The 21,255-nt window shown below is 44.6% G+C and overlaps 1 protein-coding gene across 1 annotated transcript in view; it reads right to left on the minus strand.

Annotated features, from left to right (window-relative positions):
• EVC2 (EvC ciliary complex subunit 2) overlaps window positions 1–21,255 on the minus strand; it is a 183,500-nt gene that overhangs the window by 117,607 nt on the left and 44,638 nt on the right. Inside the window, 2 exon segments of the mRNA XM_064286086.1 lie at window positions 14,575–14,714; window positions 20,231–20,365. Of these exon segments, the coding sequence (XP_064142156.1) occupies window positions 14,575–14,714; window positions 20,231–20,365 (275 nt within the window).

The following is a 21,255-nucleotide window of genomic DNA, read 5'->3' on the forward strand; positions in this document are numbered from 1 at the left end:
ATTTCTCTCCAGCCAACAAGGAGTCATCGGAAAAAAGAAAAGGCAGAGTTGTTCACTTCAGGTTCTATCCAGATCCATCTCTATAAGCCACAGGATACTGTTTCCAGGTTCCCAGGAGACAGGATCAGACAGATGCCCGATTCTGCTTCCAAGCCCCGCGCCCCCATTTTCAGTGCTATTTTCTGTTCTCTTGAGGAAGACTCAAGAATATACTAATCAATCATCTTGAACACGCCTCTTTAGCTTCTGCCAATCTCAAAGCGATGGACTGACCCAGTGGCTGTAACAATGGGCTCCAACACAGCAGGGATTGTGAGGAGGGTGCAGGACCAGGCAACATTTCCTTCTGTTGTATACAAGGTCACTACGAGTCGAGCCAACTCAATGGCACCTGACAACAGCTATCTTCCCTTTGCTAACCATAAGGATATCGGTCTCAGAAGAAATACAACCAGAATGTTCCACAGACATGAGGATGGCAAGACTCAGCTCATTTACTTCAGACATGTCATCAGGAAAGACCAATCACTAGAAAAGGATGCCATGGTTGATAGAGGGTCAGTGGAAACAAGGGAAACCCTCAATGAGATGGGCTGACATAGTGGCCGAAACACAGTGATGATCATGAAGATGGCAGTTTTGTTCTGTTATACATGATGTTGCTATGAGTTGGAGCTGACTCAAGGCAACTAACAACCATCTCCCCTTTAAAGCAGACCCAGGCTCAGAGGCAATGATGGGCTTCAGGAGTCTTTACAAGCACACCTCTCCTTCATACCATTAAACTTCAGAGTATCCCAGGGAGGTAGGTTATGGTTTCTCCACTGGAGAGATGGGGAAACTGAGGCTCAGAGAATTTTTATGAAATATAATGTATCCAGGATGAAATAGTTAGAAGGCTCAAGTTCTGTTCTGTCACTCACTAAATAGTGGCCCTGGGTAAACCTCTTAACCTGCTGAAGGATCAGATTCTAACCCTTCCTACCAGAAGGTGTTACTGTTGTTCCGTCCATGGAGTCGATTCCAACTCATGTCGAGCCTATAGGACAGAGTAACAGAATAGAACTGCCCCACAGAGTTCCTTAGGCTATAATCTTCATGGAGCAGATAGCCAGGTCTTTCTCCTGCAGAGCAGCTAGTGGGTTCAAACCAACAACCTTTCAGTTAACAGCTGAGCACTTAACCACTGAGCCAACAGGGAGGGCTCCAAAGGTATTACTATGAGAACCAAATTAAATAAGGTGAGTGAAAGAGACTGTAAATTTTTCAACGCTACACAAATATAGGAGCCCTGGTGGCACAGTGGTTAAAAGCTCGGCTGCTAACTAAAACCAAAAATGTCGGCAATTCGAATCCACCAGCCGCTCCTTGGAAACCCCACGGGGCAGTTCCACTGTCTTTTAGGGTCACTATAAGTCGGAATCAACTCGACAGGTATGGGTTTGGTTTTGGTTTGGACACAAATATAAGGTATTATATAAAAATTCCGGTTTCACAATTTTGTCATCATTGTTATGACTATAAATCTATAGAAATTATGCCCCTTAGGCAGTAAGCAGGTGAAGCTATGCACCTTGAATCTAGAATAAGTAAGGTTCCTATAAATGGAATCCAGGTTGAGGGGTCCTCACCTGCCCCTTCATAATCAATCATCACTCTAACAAGGAAGGAAAGATCAAATCAGATAAAACCAGGTAAGAATAAGGTCTGTTCCACATACAAGCTCCCTGAGGGACCAAACTGCTGGGCTGAGGGCTGTGGGGACCTTGGTCTTGGGGATCACCTGGCTCAACTGGTGTATCATAGTTTAATAAAGAAAATGTTCTACACTCTACTTTGGTGAGTAGTGTCTGGGGTCTTAAAAACCTGTGAGCAGTTGTCTAAGATACTCCACTGGTCTCACCCCATCTGGAGCAAGGGAGAATAAAGAAAACCAAAGACACAAGGGAAAGATTGGTCCAAAGGACTAATGGACCACAACTACCATGGCCTCCACCAGACTGAGTCCAGTACAACTAGATGGTGCCCGGCTACTACCACTGACTGCTCTAACAGGGATCATGATAGAGGGTCCCAGACAGAGCTGGAAAAAAATGTTTAACGAAATTCTGACTCACAAAAAAAAGACCAGGAGGCGGAGCCAAGATGGCGGACTAGGCAGACGTTACCTCGGATCCCTCTTACAACAATGACACGGAAAAACAAGTGAATCAATCACATACATAACAATCTACGAACCCTGAACAACAAACACAGATTTAGAGACGGAGAACGAACTAATACGGGGAAGCAGCGATAGTTTCCAGAGCCTGGAGCCAGCGTACCAGTCAGGTACGGCACAAGCACAGAGACCTGCTCCACCCCCCTGAACTAACCCCGGGAGGGGGACCAGCCGGTTCCACGGGCGGCGTGGGACGCAGCCGGTAGGAGAAGTCCCCGGGAGGCAGTGACTGATCTTGGAGCAGAAAGAGCAGCATCCGAGCCGGGGAACCGTCCCGCAGGGATTTGGACTGCTCGCAGGTACGCCATAAACACGGAGAGTTGCTCCACCCCCTGAACTAACACCGGGAAGGGAACCAGCCGGGTCGCGCGGGCGGCGTGGGACGCAGCCGGTAGGAGAAGTCCCCGGGAGGCAGCGACTGGTATTGGAGTGGGGAGAACAGCGTTCCAGCCGGGACACTTGGTCGCGGCACAAGCACGGGGAGCTACTCCACCCATCTGAACTAACCCCGGGAGGGGGCCCACCTGGTTCTCGGGTGCGGCACGGCCACGCGGCTGGAGGGACGAGAAGTCCCCGGGAGGCAGCGACTGATTTTGGAGTTGAGAGTGCACCGTCCCAGTAGGGGAGCCTTGACGCTGGGCGTGGGGCTGGAAGCGGAGGATCTGACCGTGACTCCAACGGGCCAGACCCCCTGGGGGCAATCTCCACACAGCCAGCACACATAGGCGACGCGCCCCCGGGAATCTCAGATATAACAGTCATTCCAAGCAAGACAAGCAACTCTGGCTATATTCTGAGGTGCTACTCTCCTATCTCTCTGTTCCCTCCCCCACCCTCCCCAGGCGGCTTCATTAACATCTGAATAGCCTGAGCCAGAGGGAGAACTCTGATAGGGATCTGACTGCAGTTTTTTTTTAGCGGATTTTCTGGAAAAACTAGTTTCCCAGTGATGGCTCGGAGACAACAATCCATATCAAACCACTTAAAGAAGCAGACCATGACAGCTTCTCCAACCCCCGAAACAAAAGAATCAAAATCTTTCCCAAATGAAGATACAATTTTGGAATTATCAGATACAGAATATAAAAAACTAATTTACAGAATGCTTAATGATATCACAAATGAAATTAGGATATCTGCAGAAAAAGCCAAGGAACACACTGATAAAACTGTTGAAGAACTCAAAAAGATTATTCAAGAACATACTGGAAAAATTAATAAGTTGCAAGAATCCATAGAGAGACAACATGTAGAAATCCAAAAGATTAACAATAAAATAACAGAATTAGACAACACACTAGGAAGTCAGAGGAGCAGACTCGAGCAATTAGAATGCAGACTGGGACATCTGGAGGACCAGGGAATCAACACCAACATAGCTGAAAAAAAATCAGAGAAAAGAATTAAAAAAAATGAAGAAACCCTAAGAATTATGTGGGACTCTATCAAGAAGGATAACCTGCGGGTGATTGGAGTCCCAGAACAGGGAGGGGGGACAGAAAACACAGAGAAAATAGTTGAAGAACTCCTGACACAAAACTTCCCTGACATCATGAAAGACGAAAGGATATCTGTCCAAGATGCTCATCGAACCCCATTTAAGATTGATCCAAAAAGAAAAACACCAAGACATATTATCATCAAACTCACCAAAACCAAAGATAAACAGAAAATTTTAAAAGCAGCCAGGGAGAAAAGAAAGGTTTCCTTCAAGGGAGAATCAATAAGAATATGTTCTGACTACTCAGCAGAAACCATGCAGGCAAGAAGGGAATGGGACGACATATACAGAACACTGAAGGAGAAAAACTGCCAACCAAGGATCATATATCCAGCAAAACTCTCTCTGAAATATGAAGGCGAAATTAAGATATTTACAGACAAACACAAGTTTAGAGAATTTGCAAAAACCAAACCAAAGCTACAAGAAATACTAAAGGATATTGTTTGGTCACAGAACCAATAATATCAGATATCAGCACAACCCAAGGTCACAAAACAGAACGTCCTGATATCAACTCAAATAGGGAAATCACAAAAACAAACAAATTAAGATTAATTAAAAAAAAAAAAATACACATAACAGGGAATTATGGAAGTCAATAGGTAAAAGATCACAATAATCAAAAAGAGGGACTAAATACAGGAGGCATTGAACTGCCATATGGAGAGTGATACAAGGCGATATAGAACAATACAAGTTAGGTTTTTACTTAGAAAAATAGGGGTATATAATGAGGTAACCACAAAAAGGCATAACAACTCTATAACTCAAGACAAAAACCAAGAAAAACGTAACGACTCAACTAACATAAAGTCAAACACTATGAAAATGAGGATCTCACAATTTACTAAGAAAAACGCCTCAGCACAAAAAAGTATGTGGAAAAATGAAATTGTCAACAACACACATAAAAAGGCATCAAAATGACAGCACTAAAAACTTATTTATCTATAATTACCCTGAATGTAAATGGACTAAATGCACCAATAAAGAGACAGAGAGTCACAGACTGGATAAAGAAACACGATCCATCTATATGCTGCCTACAAGAGACACACCTTAGACTTAGAGACACAAACAAACTAAAACTCAAAGGATGGAAAAAAGTATATCAAGCAAACAATAAGCAAAAAAGAAGAGGAGTAGCAATATTAATTTCTGACAAAATAGACTTTAGACTTAAATCCACCACAAAGGATAAAGAAGGACACTATATAATGATAAAAGGGACAATTGATCAGGAAGACATAACCATATTAAATATTTACGCACCCAATGACAGGGCTGCAAGATACATAAATCAAATTTTAACAGAACTGAAAAGCGAGATAGATACCTCCACAATTATAGTAGGAGACTTCAACACACCACTTTCGGAGAAGGACAGGACATCCAGTAAAAAGCTAAACAGAGACACGGAAGATCTAATTACAACAATCAACCAACTTGACCTCATTGACTTATACAGAACTCTCCACCCAACTGCTGCAAAGTATACTTTTTTTTCTAGTGCACATGGAACATTCTCTAGAATAGACCACATATTAGGTCATAAAACAAACCTTTGCAGAGTCCAAAACATCGAAATATTACAAAGCATCTTCTCAGACCACAAGGCAATAAAACTAGAGATCAATAACAGAAAAACGAGGGAAAAGAAATCAAATACTTGGAAAATGAACAATACCCTCCTGAAAAAAGACTGGGTTATAGAAGACATCAAGGAGGGAATAAGGAAATTCATAGAAAGCAACGAGAATGAAAATACTTCCTATCAAAACCTCTGGGACACAGCAAAAGCAGTGCTCAGAGGCCAATTTATATCAATAAATGCACACATACAAAAAGAAGAAAGAGCCAAAATCAGAGAACTGTCCCTACAACTTGAACAAATAGAAAGTGAGCAACAAAAGAATCCATCAGGCTCCAGAAGAAAACAAATAATAAAAATTAGAGCTGAACTAAATGAATTAGAGAACAGAAAAACAATCGAAAGAATTAACAAAGCCAAAAGCTGGTTCTTTGAAAAAATTAACAAAATTGATAAACCATTGGCTAGACTGACTAAAGAAATACAGGAAAGGAAACAAATAACCCGAATAAGAAATGAGAAGGACCACATCACAACAGAACCAAATGAAATTAAAAGAATCATTTCAGATTATTATGAAAAATTGTACTCTAACAAATTTGAAAACCTAGAAGAAATGGATGAATTCCTGGAAAAACACTACCTACCTAAACTAACACATTCAGAAGTAGAACAACTAAATAGACCCATAACAAAAAAAGACATTGAAACGGTAATCGAAAAACTCCCAACAAAAAAAAGTCCTGGCCCGGACGGCTTCACTGCAGAGTTCTACCAAATTTTCAGAGAAGAGTTAACACCACTACTACTAAAGGTATTCCAAAGCATAGAAAATGACGGAATACTACCCAACTCATTCTATGAAGCCACCATCTCCCTGATACCAAAACCAGGTAAAGACATTACAAAAAAAGAAAATTATAGACCTATATCCCTCATGAACATAGATGCAAAAATCCTCAACAAAATTCTAGCCAATAGAATCCAACGACACATCAAAAAAATAATTCACCCTGATCAAGTGGGATTTATACCAGGTATGCAAGGCTGGTTTAATATCAGAAAAACCATTAATGTAATCTATCACATAAATAAAACAAAAGACAAAAACCACATGATCTTATCAATTGATGCAGAAAAGGCATTTGACAAAGTCCAACACCCATTCATGATAAAAACTCTTACCAAAATAGGAATGGAAGGAAAATTCCTCAACATAATAAAGGGCATCTATGCAAAGCCAACAGCCAATATCACTCTAAATGGAGAGAACCTGAAAGCATTTCCCTTGAGAACGGGAACCAGACAAGGATGCCCTTTATCACCACTCTTATTCAACATCGTGTTGGAAGTCTTAGCCAGGGCAATCAGGCTAGACAAAGAAATAAAAGGTATTCGGATTGGCAAGGAAGAAGTAAAGTTATCACTATTTGCAGATGACATGATTATATACACAGAAAACCCTAAGGAATCCTCCAGAAAACTACTGAAACTAATAGAAGAGTTTGGCAGAGTCTCAGGTTATAAAATAAACATACAAAAATCACTTGGATTCCTCTACATCAACAAAAAGAACACCGAAGAGGAAATAACCAAATCAATACCATTCACAGTAGCCCCCAAGAAGATAAGATACTTAGGAATAAATCTTACCAAGGATGTAAAAGACCTATACAAAGAAAACTACAAAGCTCTACTACAAGAAATTCAAAAGGACATACTTAAGTGGAAAAACATACCTTGCTCATGGATAGGAAGACTTAACATAGTAAAAATGTCTATTCTACCAAAAGCCATCTATACATTTAACGCACTTCCGATCCAAATTCCAATGTCATATTTTAAGGGGATAGAGAAACAAATCACCAATTTCATATGGAAGGGAAAGAAGCCCCGGATAAGCAAAGCACTACTGAAAAAGAAGAAGAAAGTGGGAGGCCTCACCTTACCTGACTTCAGAACCTATTATACAGCCACAGTAGTCAAAACAGCCTGGTATTGGTACAACAACAGACACATAGACCAATGGAACAGAATAGAGAACCCAGACATAGATCCATCCACGTATGAGCAGCTGATATTTGACAAAGGACCTGTGTCAATTAACTGGGGAAAAGACAGCCTTTTTAACAAATGGTGCTGGCATAACTGGATATCCATTTGCAAAAAAATGAAACAGGACCCATACCTCACACCATGCACAAAAACTAACTCCAAGTGGATCAAAGACCTAAACATAAAGACTAAAACGATAAAGATCATGGAAGAAAAAATTGGGACAACCCTAGGAGCCCTAATACAAGGTATAAACAGAATACAAAACATTACCAAAAATGATGAAGAGAAACCCGATAACTGGGAGCTCCTAAAAATCAAACACCTATGCTCATCTAAAGACTTCACCAAAAGAGTAAAAAGACCACCTACAGATTGGGAAAGAATTTTCAGCTATGACATCTCCGACCAGCGCCTGATATCTAAAATCTACATGATTCTGTCAAAACTCAACCACAAAAAGACAAACAACCCAATCAAGAAGTGGGCAAAGGATATGAACACACATTTCACTAAAGAAGATATTCAGGCAGCCAACAGATACATGAGAAAATGCTCTCGATCATTAGCCATTAGAGAAATGCAAATTAAAACTACGATGAGATTCCATCTCACACCAGCAAGGCTGGCATTAATCCAAAAAACACAAAATAATAAATGTTGGAGAGGCTGCGGAGAGATTGGAACTCTCATACACTGCTGGTGGGAATGTAAAATGGTACAACCACTTTGGAAATCTATCTGGCGTTATCTTAAACAGTTAGAAATAGAACTACCATACAACCCAGAAATCCCACTCCTAGGAATATACCCTAGAGATACAAGAGCCTTCATACAAACAGATATATGCACACCCATGTTTATTGCAGCTCTGTTTACAATAGCAAAAAGTTGGAAGCAACCAAGGTGTCCATCAACGGATGAATGGTTAAATAAATTGTGGTATATTCACACAATGGAATACTACGCATCGATAAAGAACAGTGACGAGTCTCTGAAACATTTCATAACATGGAGGAACCTGGAAGGCATTATGCTGAGCGAAATTAGTCAGAGGCAAAAGGACAAATATTGTATAAGACCACTATTATAAGATCTTGAGAAACAGTAAACCTGAGAAGAACACATACTTTTGTGGTTACGAGGGGGGGAGGGAGGGAGGGTGGGAGAGGGTTTTTTTTATTGATTAATCAGTAGATAAGAACTGCTTTAGGTGAAGGGAAAGACAACACTCAATACATGGAAGGTCAGCTCAATTGGACTGGACCAAAAGCAAAGAAGTTTCCGGGATAAAATGAATGCTTCAAAGGTCAGCGGAGCAAGCGCGGGGGTCTGGGGAGCATGGTTTGTGGGGACTTCTAAGTCAATTGGCAAAATAATTCTATTATGAAATCATTCTGCATCCCACTTTGAAATGTGGCGTCTGGGGTCTTAAATGCTAACAAGCAGCCATCTAAGATGCAGCAATTGGTCTCAACCCACCGGGAGCAAAGAAAAATGAAGAACACCAAGCCCACATGACAACTAAGAGCCCAAGAGACAGAAAGGGCCGCATGATCCAGAGACCTACATCATCCTGAGACCAGAAGAACTAGTTGGTGCCCGGCCACAATTGATGACTGCCCTGACAGGGAGCTCAGCAGAGGACCCCTGAGGGAGCAGGAGATCAGTGGGATGCAGACCCCAAATTCTCATAAGAAGACCAAACTTAATGGTCTGACTGAGACTGGAGGAATCCCGGCGGCCATGCTCCCCAGACCTTCAGTTGACACAGGACAGGAACCATCCCCGAAGACAACTCATCAGAAATGAAAGGGACTGGTCAGCGGGTGGGAGAGAGATGCTGATGAAGAGTGAGCTAATTATATCAGGTGGACACTTGAGATTGTGTTGGCAACTCTTGTCTGGAGGGGGGATGGGAGGATAGAGAGAGAGGGAAGCCGGCAAAATTGTCAAGAAAGGAGAGACTGAAAGGGCTGACTCAAGACGGGGAGAGTAAGTGGGAGTAGGGAGTGAGATGTATGTAAACTTATATGTGACAGACTGATTGGATTTGTAAACGTTCACTTGAAGCTTAATAAAAGTTATTATAAAAAAAAAAAAAAAAAGACCAGACTTATTGGCCTGCAGAGACTGAAGAAACCCTCAGAGTATGGCCCCCAGAAACCCTTTTAGGTCAGTAATGAAGTCACTCTTGAGGTTCACCCTTCAGCCCAAAGATTAGACAGGCCCATAAAACAAAACGAGACTAAAGGGGCACGCCAGCCCAGGGGCAAGGGCTAGAAGGCAGGAGGGGACAGGAAAACTGGTAATAGGGAACTCAAAGACGAAAAAGTAGAACGTTGACATGTCATGGGGTTGTTAATCAATGTCATAAAACAATACACATACTAATTAATGAGAGGCTAGTTTGTTTTGTAAACCTTCATCTAAAGTACAATAAAAAAGAATGAGGTCTATTTCAATGGTTGAATTATGTGGCTTCAATGGGTCTTCCAATGATCTTTCCCCAGATTCAGTGTCCGGCTGTTCCCATGAAAGTAGACCCTCTCATTCTTCCTCTCTCTGGACATTTCTGCAGTCTCTGGATCTGCTGAGTAGCCTGAACCATGGGATTCTCCCTCCTTCCCCACTCAAAACACAATCAAACTAACAAACATTCAAACAAACAAAACAGAAATCAGGGAATTCACCCTGGCTGTTTCCCTTCCCTTCAGTGCCCAAGCTACATGCCCATCCACATACACGCACAGTCATACCACAATCAGTCACCAAGTTGTGTACGCTCTTCCTGCTTAACCCCCTCCTCCCCAAGCCTATTGCTCCTACCCTACGTCACCCATCAACGCCTCCTACAAGAGTCTCCCTGCCTCCATCTCTCCCCTCCAAGCCATTCTCCATTTGCATCCACCGTGGTCTTTTATAACACAAATATGCCCATACTTAAAAACCATTCCCTAGGTCTAAAAGTGCCTACTGTGGAGCCTGGAACCCTCCATGATGTATCCCTCACCTCTCCACCCTCACTCTCCACCCACACATGTAACACAACCACGACCAGATATACCAGACTGCTTACATAATACCAGGCACCAGGTATTGAGCACTTTGTATGTTCCAGACAGCATGCCAAAGTCTTTATATGCCATTCTTATGAGGAATGTTCTACAGTTATCTCCACTCTGGTGGCGTAGTGGTTAAGTGCTATGGCTGCTAACCAAAAGTCGGCAGTTCAAATCCACTAGGCACTCCTTGGAAACTCTATGGAGCAGTTCTACTCTGTCCTATAGGGTTGCTATGACTCGGAAACGAGTCAATGGCAACAGGTTTGGTTTGGTTTGGGTTTAGGCTTAGCTGGGAAAGGAAACTTAACCGAGGTCACACAGTGGCAGAGTCTGCATTCAAACCCTGGTCTAAAGGGACCATGCTCTTAATCAATGCACTAGCTGACCCTATTGCTCCATGCTATTTTGAGCCTGGTCTATTTCCATGTCTATTTCCCTCATCAGACTCCCTCTGATGATGGAGGCTGTATCTGGCTCATCACCTAGAGTATGGTTTACACAAAGACGCCTAGAAGGTTCTACTCCCAGTAAGAATCATCTAGGTAAATGTGGACCAACTACCTCAAATAGAAAAGCTGGGAAAAATCAAAATCTGTTTGAGCATACCTGAGAGATAACAACACAGTGAAAAATTACAGGGCCAAGACGTGGGAGAAGAAAGAAACCCAGAGAGGGCAGCCCCACATCTGGAACCTCTTTTTCCCTAAGGGCACCTGCTGATTCTAGAAGGGGCTGATAAGCTGAGCAGAGCTTTTGACAGACTGATAGAGCTTGGGGACCAAAACCTGGAGTCCAGAGACTGCCAAAGAGAGGTTCCCCTTGGCTTTTGGTTGGGACTCTGAAAGACCATTTCTTAGAAGAAAAGGTATACTGGAAATAGGCAGCCCTGGCGCAGTGGTTAAGGGCTCAACTGCTAACCAAAAGGTTCGAGAAAGATGTGGCAGTCTGCTTCCGTAAAGGTTACAACTGTTGAAACCCTATGGGGCAGTTCTACTCTGTCCTGTAGGGTCACTATGAGTTGAAATTGATTCAATGGCAATAGGTTCGGTTTTTCCGTTTTGAAGGAAATGAAGTCCAGTTTTGCACGATCTCAACCCTTGGCTGGATTAAGGTACTCCTGGAAGATTACATCATCCCTGTCCTCAAATTATCTTCTCAATTTTCATGTACAATGTCTGGCACATAAACAAAAATACCTAGGCATATAAGGGGACAAGAAAATCTGACTAAAACTAAATGGAACAATAGATAATAGATCAGACCCAGAGGTCCAGATAATGGGGTTTTCAGACAGAGACTTCTAAAATTGTTATGCTTAATATGCTTGGAGCCAGGCCTCCTGGGCTTAAAACCTGGTCCTATCATTTCCTTTCCTGACAGTTGTGTGTCAGGGTTGTATCCTTTCACCGTACTTATTCAATCTGTATGCTGAGCAAATAATCCAGCAAGCTGGACTATATGAAGAAGAACGGGGCATCAGGATTGGAGGAAGACTCATTAATAACCTCTGTTATGCAGATGACACAACCATGCTTACGAAAAAGGAGAACTTGAAGTACTTGCTGATGAAGATCAAACACCACAGCCTTCAGTATGGATTACACCTCAACATAACCAAAACCCAAACCCATGGCCGTCAAGTCGATTCTGACTTATAGCAACCCTACAAGACAGAGTAGAGCTGGCCCATAGAGTTTCCAAGGAGCACCTGGCAGATTCGAACTGCTGACCTTTTGGTTAGCAGCCGTATCACTTAACCACTACGCCACCAGAGTTTCCACTCAACATAAAGAAAACAAAAATCCTCACAACTGGACCAATAAGCAACATCACGAAAAACGAAGAAAAGACTGAAGTTGTCAAGGGTTTCATTTTACTTGGATCCACAATCAATACCCATGGAAGTTGCAGTCAGCAAATCAAATGATGTAATGCATTGGGCAAATCTGCTGCAAAAGACCTCTGTAAAGTGTTAAAAAGCAAAGATGGCACTTTGAGGACCAAGGTGCGCCTGACCTTAGTTCCGGTATTTTCAATCGCCTCATATGCATGCAAAAGCTGGACAATGAATAAGGAAAACCTAAGAAGAATGACACCTTTCAATTATGGTGTTGGCAAAGGATATTGACTATGCCATGGATTCACAGGAGAATGAACAAATCTGTTTTGGAAAAAGTACAGCCAGAATGCTCCTTAGAAGCAAGAATGGCGAGGCTTCATCTCATGTACTTTGGACATGTTACCTGGAGAGACTAGTCCCTAAAAAAGAGGAAGACTCTCAACGAGATGGATTGATACAGCGGCTGCAACAACGGGCTGGAACATAGCGATGACTGTGAGGATGGTGCAGGACCAGGTAGTGTTTCCTTCTGTTGTACACAGGGTTGCTGTGAGTTGGAACTGACTCAACGACACCTGACAACACCAACATCATTTACTAGTGTGTGCCTCTGGGCAGCTACTTAACCTTTCTCAAATCCTCATCTATGAGGTGGAAAAATAACAACACCTACTTCATAGAGTCGTTAAGTGAATTACATGAGTCAGAACAGTGTCTGGCACATTTGTTGTGGTTGTTGTTGTTGTTAGTTATTAGTTACCATTGAGCTGGCTCCAACTCATGGCGGCCCCACGTACAACAAAATGAAAAGTTACCTGGTCCTGAGCCATCTTCATAGTCATTGCTATGTTTCAGTCCATTGTTACAGCTGCTGTGTATTTTCAGGGCTTTCCAACCTAGGGCAGCATTCCAGCAATTTATCAGACAATATTCTGTGGTGACCCATGAGGTTTTCACTGGCTAATTTTCAGAAGCAGGTCACCAGCCCTTCCTTCCTTCTTAGTCTGTCTTAGTCTGGAAGCTCTGCTGAAACCTGTCCACCACGGGTGATCCCACTGGTACTTGAAACACCAGCGTCACAGCTTCCAGCATCACAGCAGCACACAAGCCACCACAGTATGACAATTTCAGTATTTATCAAATAAATAAACAGAACTGAATTCAGCTCGGCGGACCATCACATCACCTGGCCCAACCTCTCTCTCCAGTTGCCTTTTTCCCAACTCTTCTACACTCAATACTCCAGCCTACACGGCAATCATATTTAGCTACGTCAAACATGGCTTGCTCATTTCCCATCCTTGCACTTGCCCTTTCTTCCTGCTGCCTGAAAAGCCTTTCCTCACTTAACCCACCTGGAAAACTTCTACTCATGCTTCAAGAACTAGTAAAATGTCACCTCCTCTGGGAAGCACTTCTACGGCCCTGCCAACGCTAATGGCTTCCTCTTCTAGGCTCGGCCAGCCCTGATCTTCTCTTCAGCATGGTGCTTGCCAAACTTTGTGGTCACCTGTCTCTGTGTGCTGTCCTCCCCACTACACGAGGCTGCCTTACAGCAGGAAGTACGTCTTATCTCCACCAACGTCTGTCATTTTGTCACAGTGTGGAGCCTAGTGTACTGCTGTGATGTTGGAAGCTATGCCACTGGTATTTCACATGCCTGCACGGCCACCCATGGTGGACAGGTTTCAGTGGAGCTTCCAGATTAAGACAGATTAAAAAGAAAGACCTGGCCATCTATTTCTGAAAATTAGCCAATGGAAACTCTGTGAAGCACAAGAGAATATGTACAATATAGTGCTAGGAGAGGAGCCCCCTAGATTGGAAAGCACTCAAAACACACAGTGGCCTCAACAATGAACTCCCGCATACCAACAATTGTGCAGATGGCACGGGATTGAGCAACGTTTCGTTCTGTTGTGCATGTCTTATTCATCTCTTTTCCTAACTGCCAAGCAGTGTTCAGTAGACAGCAGGTGTTCGATTATGACTAAAACCAAAAAAAAGCCAAACCCACTGCCGTTGAGTTGATTTCCGACTCATGGCAACCCTACAGCATGGAGGTAAACTGCCCCTAGAGTTCCCAAGGGGTGCCTGGTGGATTCGAGCTGCCGATCTTTTGGTTAGCAGACGTAACACTTAACCACTAAGCCACCAGGGTTTTCCGATTATGACTACTGAGTGCCAAATGAATGATTAATGGGATGAATGAACGAATGAGACATACTCAGTGTTTGCTCTCATTCTCCTGCAGACAAAGCCCATCTTTGAAAGTATAACGCAATTTATAATTCTTACTCTTCTAAGGCTTGCAGCATGCTCCCGGGGTCCTCGGAAGACAGAATGTCTACCATCTGGTCATTGAGAGCAAGATCCTCATTCACGCCATCGGCCGAGGTGAACTGGGAGTGTTCCAGCTTGCTCCCTTGGTGCTGAACCTTCAGGAGAATTTCAGAAACAACAGGTTAGTGGGCCTCCTTGTGAATGCCATGTGAGAGAAGGTGGGGGATCTGGAGTCAGAAAGGTCGGTGGGCCCTGCCACTCATGAGAGGGTAAACTCGGGTAAGCCATTGCACTTCCCTGAGCCTCTGTTTCCTCATCAGAGAAATGGGCTCATAATTCCTGTAGCCCTGCACAGGGGTGTTGTGTGGTTAAAACGAAGCAATGAATGGAAAAGGCCTTTGTAACCTGTAAAGACCAATAAAATATTGTATGACCATCATCATCATCATCAGAGGAAACTGCAATCAGTATGGTGGAACTTAGCACCAAAGGTCTAGCGGGCTTCAAACCAGAGTGCAGAACTTTGAGACGAAAAGGACATTAGAGATAATTAAGGCCAGTCCTCTGACTGTATAGATGATATATATCTTCTGTCCCCAATATTATTAATTCTGCAGAAATGCAATACCCAGGGCTAACATTTAAGAATCCCTGCCCCTTTGCTAGGTAATATTCTTTGTATATGTTACATCATTAAGCGGTTCCAACAACAAGGTAAGTGTTGCCCCACTTTGCAAATAAGAAAACTGAGGTTCAGAAAGGTGAAATAACATCCTCTAAGGTCCCAAAAGGGAGCCCTCGTGGTACAATGGTTTAAGGTCCCAAAAGGGAGTCCTCGTGGTACAACGGTTTAAGGTCCCAAAAGGGAGCCCTTGTGGTACAACGGTCAGGTGCTGGGCTGCTAACTGAAAGGCTGGCGATTCAAACTAGCCTAGCAGCTCCTTGGGAAAAAGCACTAGCAATCTGCTCCCACAAAGATTACAGCCTAGGAAACCCTATGGGGCAGTTCTACTCTGTCACATGGGGTCGCTATGAGTCGGAATCAACTCAACAACACCTAACAACAACAAGGCGGTCACAGACCTCATAAAGAGCCAGGCGGGTATCTGATCCCAAGTCAACCTAGCTCTGAACGCTGTCCCCTTCTGCTTTACACACCATGTCATCTCTATGGTTGCCACCACACTGGCAGAAAATAAAGAAAAATGTGAAAAGAGTTTATTCTGGGATGGAGGGGAAAAGTACTGCAAGGGCTGTCAGGCCTTAAATCAAATTCACCCTTGGCTAGCCTCTCCGAGGTTGTAACAGTCAGCCTTTAATCTCCAGGAAGTAAATCCTGCACCTCCCTCAAAGCAGCCGAGTGCATTCTGTTCTTTTCTGATTGATAACGGCTTGGGAAGAGTCAGTAAAATGTCTGAGTAGACGGGCCATTTCCTTCTTCCCACTTTTCCCCGCCAAGGAGGCCATGGGCTGACCTCACTTTAGAGTGATAACCCCACCCTCCAGGAAGCAGGAACAGAATGAACAATGGATCCTAGGCTGGGAGGGCCTTGCAGTGCTCCAGACAGAGGGGGGCCCAGAAGTCCACGTCCCAGGCTCAGCTTGGCCATATTAAGTCGTTGAACCTCATGGGCCTCGGTTTCCTCAATACAAAGGCAGAGGGAGGAAGACGGCGGATGCGCCTTTGGAGGACTCGTCTTGAAGACACCAAGTCACAACAGCCCAGCCTCCAAGGGTCCCACAGGAACACATCAACCTGCCAAGGGTGCTCACTATCAACAATGCCTTCTGGAAAGCTTCAGAGAATTTGTCCCCCTCTGTGAACGGCCACCTTGTTTTCCTCCCTCCGTCCCTCTGTAAAAACGGTGTGGGGGTGTCAGACCTCCTCATCTAACTTCAGGAAGGGGAGGAGAGAGAATCAAGATTAACATCAGCCCAAGGCTGATTCCTATGAGGTGGAGGTCAGACATACCTACACTCTCCAATCTGTTAAATTCTGACACCAGCCATCCCTCCCACGGCACTCTCTACTTCTCTGCTGGGTTAGATAATTCGTTGCAATGGTCACACAGAACTCATAGACTATACTCAGTTAGGGGGTTTATTAAGAAAGTAACAGCTTACAGCTTGGGATCAGGATCAATAGGCTACAACTCCAGTTCAAAATCAGGAAGGATGTAGGCAGTCTCCCTTCTTAAGTGTAGGACAGCTCTCTCAGCTCCTCTCGGCCCCCTCAGGATAGGCTCCTCTCAGCCCCCTCAGGACAGGCTCCTCTAGGCCCCCTCAAGACAGGCCTCCTCTCTTGGCCCTCAACCTTTGGCCCAGCTCAGGCCTGGCCTCTACCCTGCTCAGGAAAGTGTTATAAAGCTCTTTAGCTGGTAAGTGCCCAGAGGCACCTCACTCCACCAGGGAGCCTCCTGCCTGAAGGCTCTCAGCTCTCTCACTCCATGAATCAGCACACTGACTGTATCCACCTCACTCCATGAGCCGGGAAGCCCACCTTGCTGTCTCTCGCTGGTCTCCTGGTTCTGCTGCTGCCATTTTTCTGACACTGCTTCTCACCATCTTTCTCTTTCTCCTGGGTCTAGGAGGTTCTCAGCACAGGGACCCCAGGTCCAAAGGATGCACTCTACTCCCAGCTCTTGTTTCTTGATGGTATTGAGGTCCCCTTTCTGCTCTGGATTGGCTCTCTTTTAAGCCTAGCAGGATAGCAAAACTGACCAATCCCCTTGTTAGAGTTCCATACGCCTTATTTGCATGGTACTACCCCCCACAGGGTTTCTATGCACCTTATCTGCATTCTTAACAGGTTGTCCAATCCCCTTGGTGGTCTGCTAACTCCTCATTTGCACAGTTTCACCCAATCATTTCATGGGAGTCACAAGACCACGCATAGCTAGAATGGCCATATTAAAACCCTTTCAAGACCTAAGTATTTTCCACTTTGAATTTTTTTTAATACCATGTGTTTTTCATTAATGAAAGCATGCTAAGTCATGGAGTGTTTTTATATTTTTAGTTGGTAACATAGGTTTTGAGAAATATTATGTGGGAATACAAGCTTACCACAAAACTTGAGGGGTTCTCAGGCATCATGATTGATGGATGCTTGACTTTCCCACTGGTCATGGAAGACACGATTTATTGTGGGGCACCTTCCATTAGGTTACGTGGGGAACCTCTGGTTTTCCAAATATCACACATACCAAAAAAAAAACCAAGCCCACCAGGACTCCCTAACTATCACACAGGAAAGCATAAATATGTTTACGAGGCTTATCTAGGGGTACAAAAGCCAAAAGAGACAAAATTTTTACCCAATCACATTTCCTGGATGCACTATCTTACATTTAAGCCTGATACTCCTGCTATTTTTGCTTCAATGAATGTTTCTTTCACCTTTCACTGTTACACAAATCCCCATTGGAGGGTAACAAATACTTTTAGTGAGAAAAGGTCCCAAGAGACCTGAGAAGCAGAAAAAGTGGGTGGGATACCAAATGTCCCACGGGTCATGAAACAGTTAAGTAACTCACTGCACTGCATCTCCCATACATTGGTTGGCCAAGAGCTCATTCATTCCTTCACATATTTATTGAGTACCTTCTAAGCTACAGGCTCTATACCCAGCAATGTGGACTGTAGCAGATATCACTGGTTCCCTGCCTATATCCCATTACCCATACCACTTCAGTGCCCACTAGCCCAGGATCCACTGCCCAACACTTATGTTTCTTTCTCTGAATGCTTTCTCTGACCTTCAGAGTCCCTGCCAGAGAAATAATGTCACCCCTCCTCCTCACTCCCACTTTACCCAGAAGCAGTCTTCAATCAATGACTATTGGGACCTGGTTAATAGATACCCCAGCTCCCTGGAATGACTCTGAGGCTAGTTCTTCACTGTCTCCCAGAGGTCCACAGCGGAATTAAGCTCCAGGTGCCAAAGTGGTAACCTCATGATAACTCACCCTTTATTGGCTGCTTTCTCTGCCCTGTCTAGCTTCCCCACCCCCACCGTTATTTCCTGGTGTCATCTCCCATACAGATTATTTGAATTTGAATCCTTATCTCAGGGTCTGCTTCTGTGGGAACCCAAACTAAGACAGGAATGCAGAGCTCTTTACAGGTTACAAGTGCTGGATGGAGCAGAGAAAAGCTAGTGTGGGCACCCAGAAAGAGGGCTCCTCTCCTGGCCAGGAGGTGACCAGAGAAGACATCCACAATGCCCCAGCTGAGTCTTAAAGGATGGGTAAGAATTACACTCACTGAAGCGTGATGAAGTGGTTGGAAATGTGTGTAGGTGTGAGCACGCGGCGCTCGGCATGTTCAGGGAACACCAAGTCATTCTGCACGGCTGGAGGTGGAGGTGGGAAGTGGAAAGTGTCACTGCAGGGTGAGCCAAAGTCAGATCACAGGGAAGTAAGGGGTAGCTAGCTATAAGTCATGCTAAAGACTATGGGCTGTATCCTGAGGATAATAGCAAGTCTCTGAGGACTTTTTAGCAGGAGTGGAATAAGACCTTATGGGGATAGCTTCATAGATGTGAATCAGCATAAAGCCAGTTCCTAAAAGGTGGAGATCAATCATATCCGCACTTTCCCACTTCCCCATCATTTCTGACATCAGCCGCCCACACAGCACTCTGTCTCTCTCTGTCTGACCCCAGCCACCCAGGGCTAGGTCAGACCTTACAAGTTAAGAGGACACTGTCCTAGGGTTCATTAATTTGCTGGAATGACTCACAGAACTCACAGAAGACATTATATTCACAACTACTGGTTTTACTACAATATTGTTGTTGTTGTGTGCCATCAAGTCGATTCATAGTGACCCTATGTATGACACAGTAGAACTGCCCCATAGGATTTCCTAGGGTGTAATCTTTATAGGAGCAGATCACCAAGTCTTTCCTCCCGAGGAGCTGCTGGTGGGCTTGAACCACTGACCTTCCAGTTAGCAGTTGGGTGCTTAAGCACTGCGTAGAACTCCTTTTTACTATATTAAGAAGATAAAAATCAGAATCATCATAAGGAAGGGATGCACGAGCAAGGACTGGGAAGGTTCCAATGCAGAGCTGCCATGTCTCAGAGGGCACGTGACCCTCCCTTCACCAACCAGGAAGCTCTCTGAGCTTTGTTTTCTAGGCTTTTATTGGCCAGTCCTAAATGATAGGCAAATACATGCCTCCTCAGGCTAGTTGATATCTGCCTCCCAGATAAGTCGTTTCTGCTCTGGCCAGCCTCCACTTGCCAGCACAAATCATCAGGTGTGTTCTGGAAGTCCCAGACCAAGACACCTCAAATGCCACCTTACTGAGTAAAACAAGGTCCTGTACCCCACAGACTTAAATTAGGGTGTGGCAGAAATACAAAGTCCACCACACAGGTGGGGTGGTCAGTGATTCAGCGAGACTGCAAGGGCTCTCAGTGCTGGCTGCAGGTTAGAATCATCCGAGCAGCTTCTAAAAATTACTAATGATGGGGACCCCTCCCAGGACGGTCACTTCAGAATCTCTGGAGGTGGGGCCTGGACATTAGTACTTGTCAACATCTCCCCAGGTAACCTTGATGCAGACCTAGGATTGAGAACCACAAACTGGGGAAGACACTTCCATCTCAGCTCTGCACCAACCAAACCACCCTCGGGAAAGAACACTCACGTGGAAACTCACCCGATGTCTGTTAAGCATGTTTCCCTTTAAACACTGATATCGAACCATGAAGAAAAGCGTGATCCAGGTCAGGGCAAGAGAGACCATGAAGGCAACGAAAAATCCTGCTGCGTGGAGACCGTGGTTTGGTAGAACCTACAAGGACGAGAGAGAGAGCATGCATTTGTAGTTTTACTTTACATATTCAAGTCAAGTACACGACTAACAGTTCTGGCAGAACAAGGACAGGCTTTGCAGTCCACACAGCCAGCCTGGGTTTGCAGCCCAGCTCCGCCACCTAATTCCCGGCTATGGGACTTGAGGATGTCATTGGAGCCCTCTGCACTTGAGCTTCCTTACAGCATGGATTCCACACAGCACATTTGTAAGGATTACAAGAGACGGGCACCAACGGAGCTTACGCGTGCTGGCCTGCACATAGTAGGCTCCATGTAGCCCCATGCCTGGCACATAGTAGGCACTCAAGAAATGTTAAATTCCCACATGGGATATACAACCCCAAGGCAACACTAGGAATTCATGAAATTTTCCAAGAGACGAGGGGCAGAATCTGCCAGAGTAACAATTGGCAAGTCATCCTCCCCTTCCTTGGACACTGTCTGCCCTGCCCTGCCCTGCCCTGCCCTGCCCCGCCCCACCCCGCCCTGCCTTGCCCTGCCCCACCCCGCCCCACCCTGCCGCGCCCTACAAACACTTCTCATCTGAGGCACAGTAACTCTTGACTCTGGGAGCACAATGGAGAACGCACATGGTTGGGAGGAATTACAAAGCAGGTAGAAGACAGGCACCAGGCATTCATGCAACCAGATGGGATGGTCATGAGAGCCTGGGTGGGCTTAACAGGCCCAGTTAGTTCCTCTCCCCTCTAAAGACCTCTGCTGGGCTCCAGCCAGTAGCAGCCTGGGACCGATGTGAATCCACTGATAGGACAGAAGTAACTGACATCAAATAACAGAAGCAGGAGAGTCCCAGGCACTCCACATCCCACCGTCCTCCCTTTCCATAAGACCAACCAGTTGCCGTGG

This window comes from Loxodonta africana, chromosome 5 (genome assembly GCF_030014295.1).
Source record: "Loxodonta africana isolate mLoxAfr1 chromosome 5, mLoxAfr1.hap2, whole genome shotgun sequence".
NCBI lineage: Eukaryota > Metazoa > Chordata > Mammalia > Proboscidea > Elephantidae > Loxodonta > Loxodonta africana.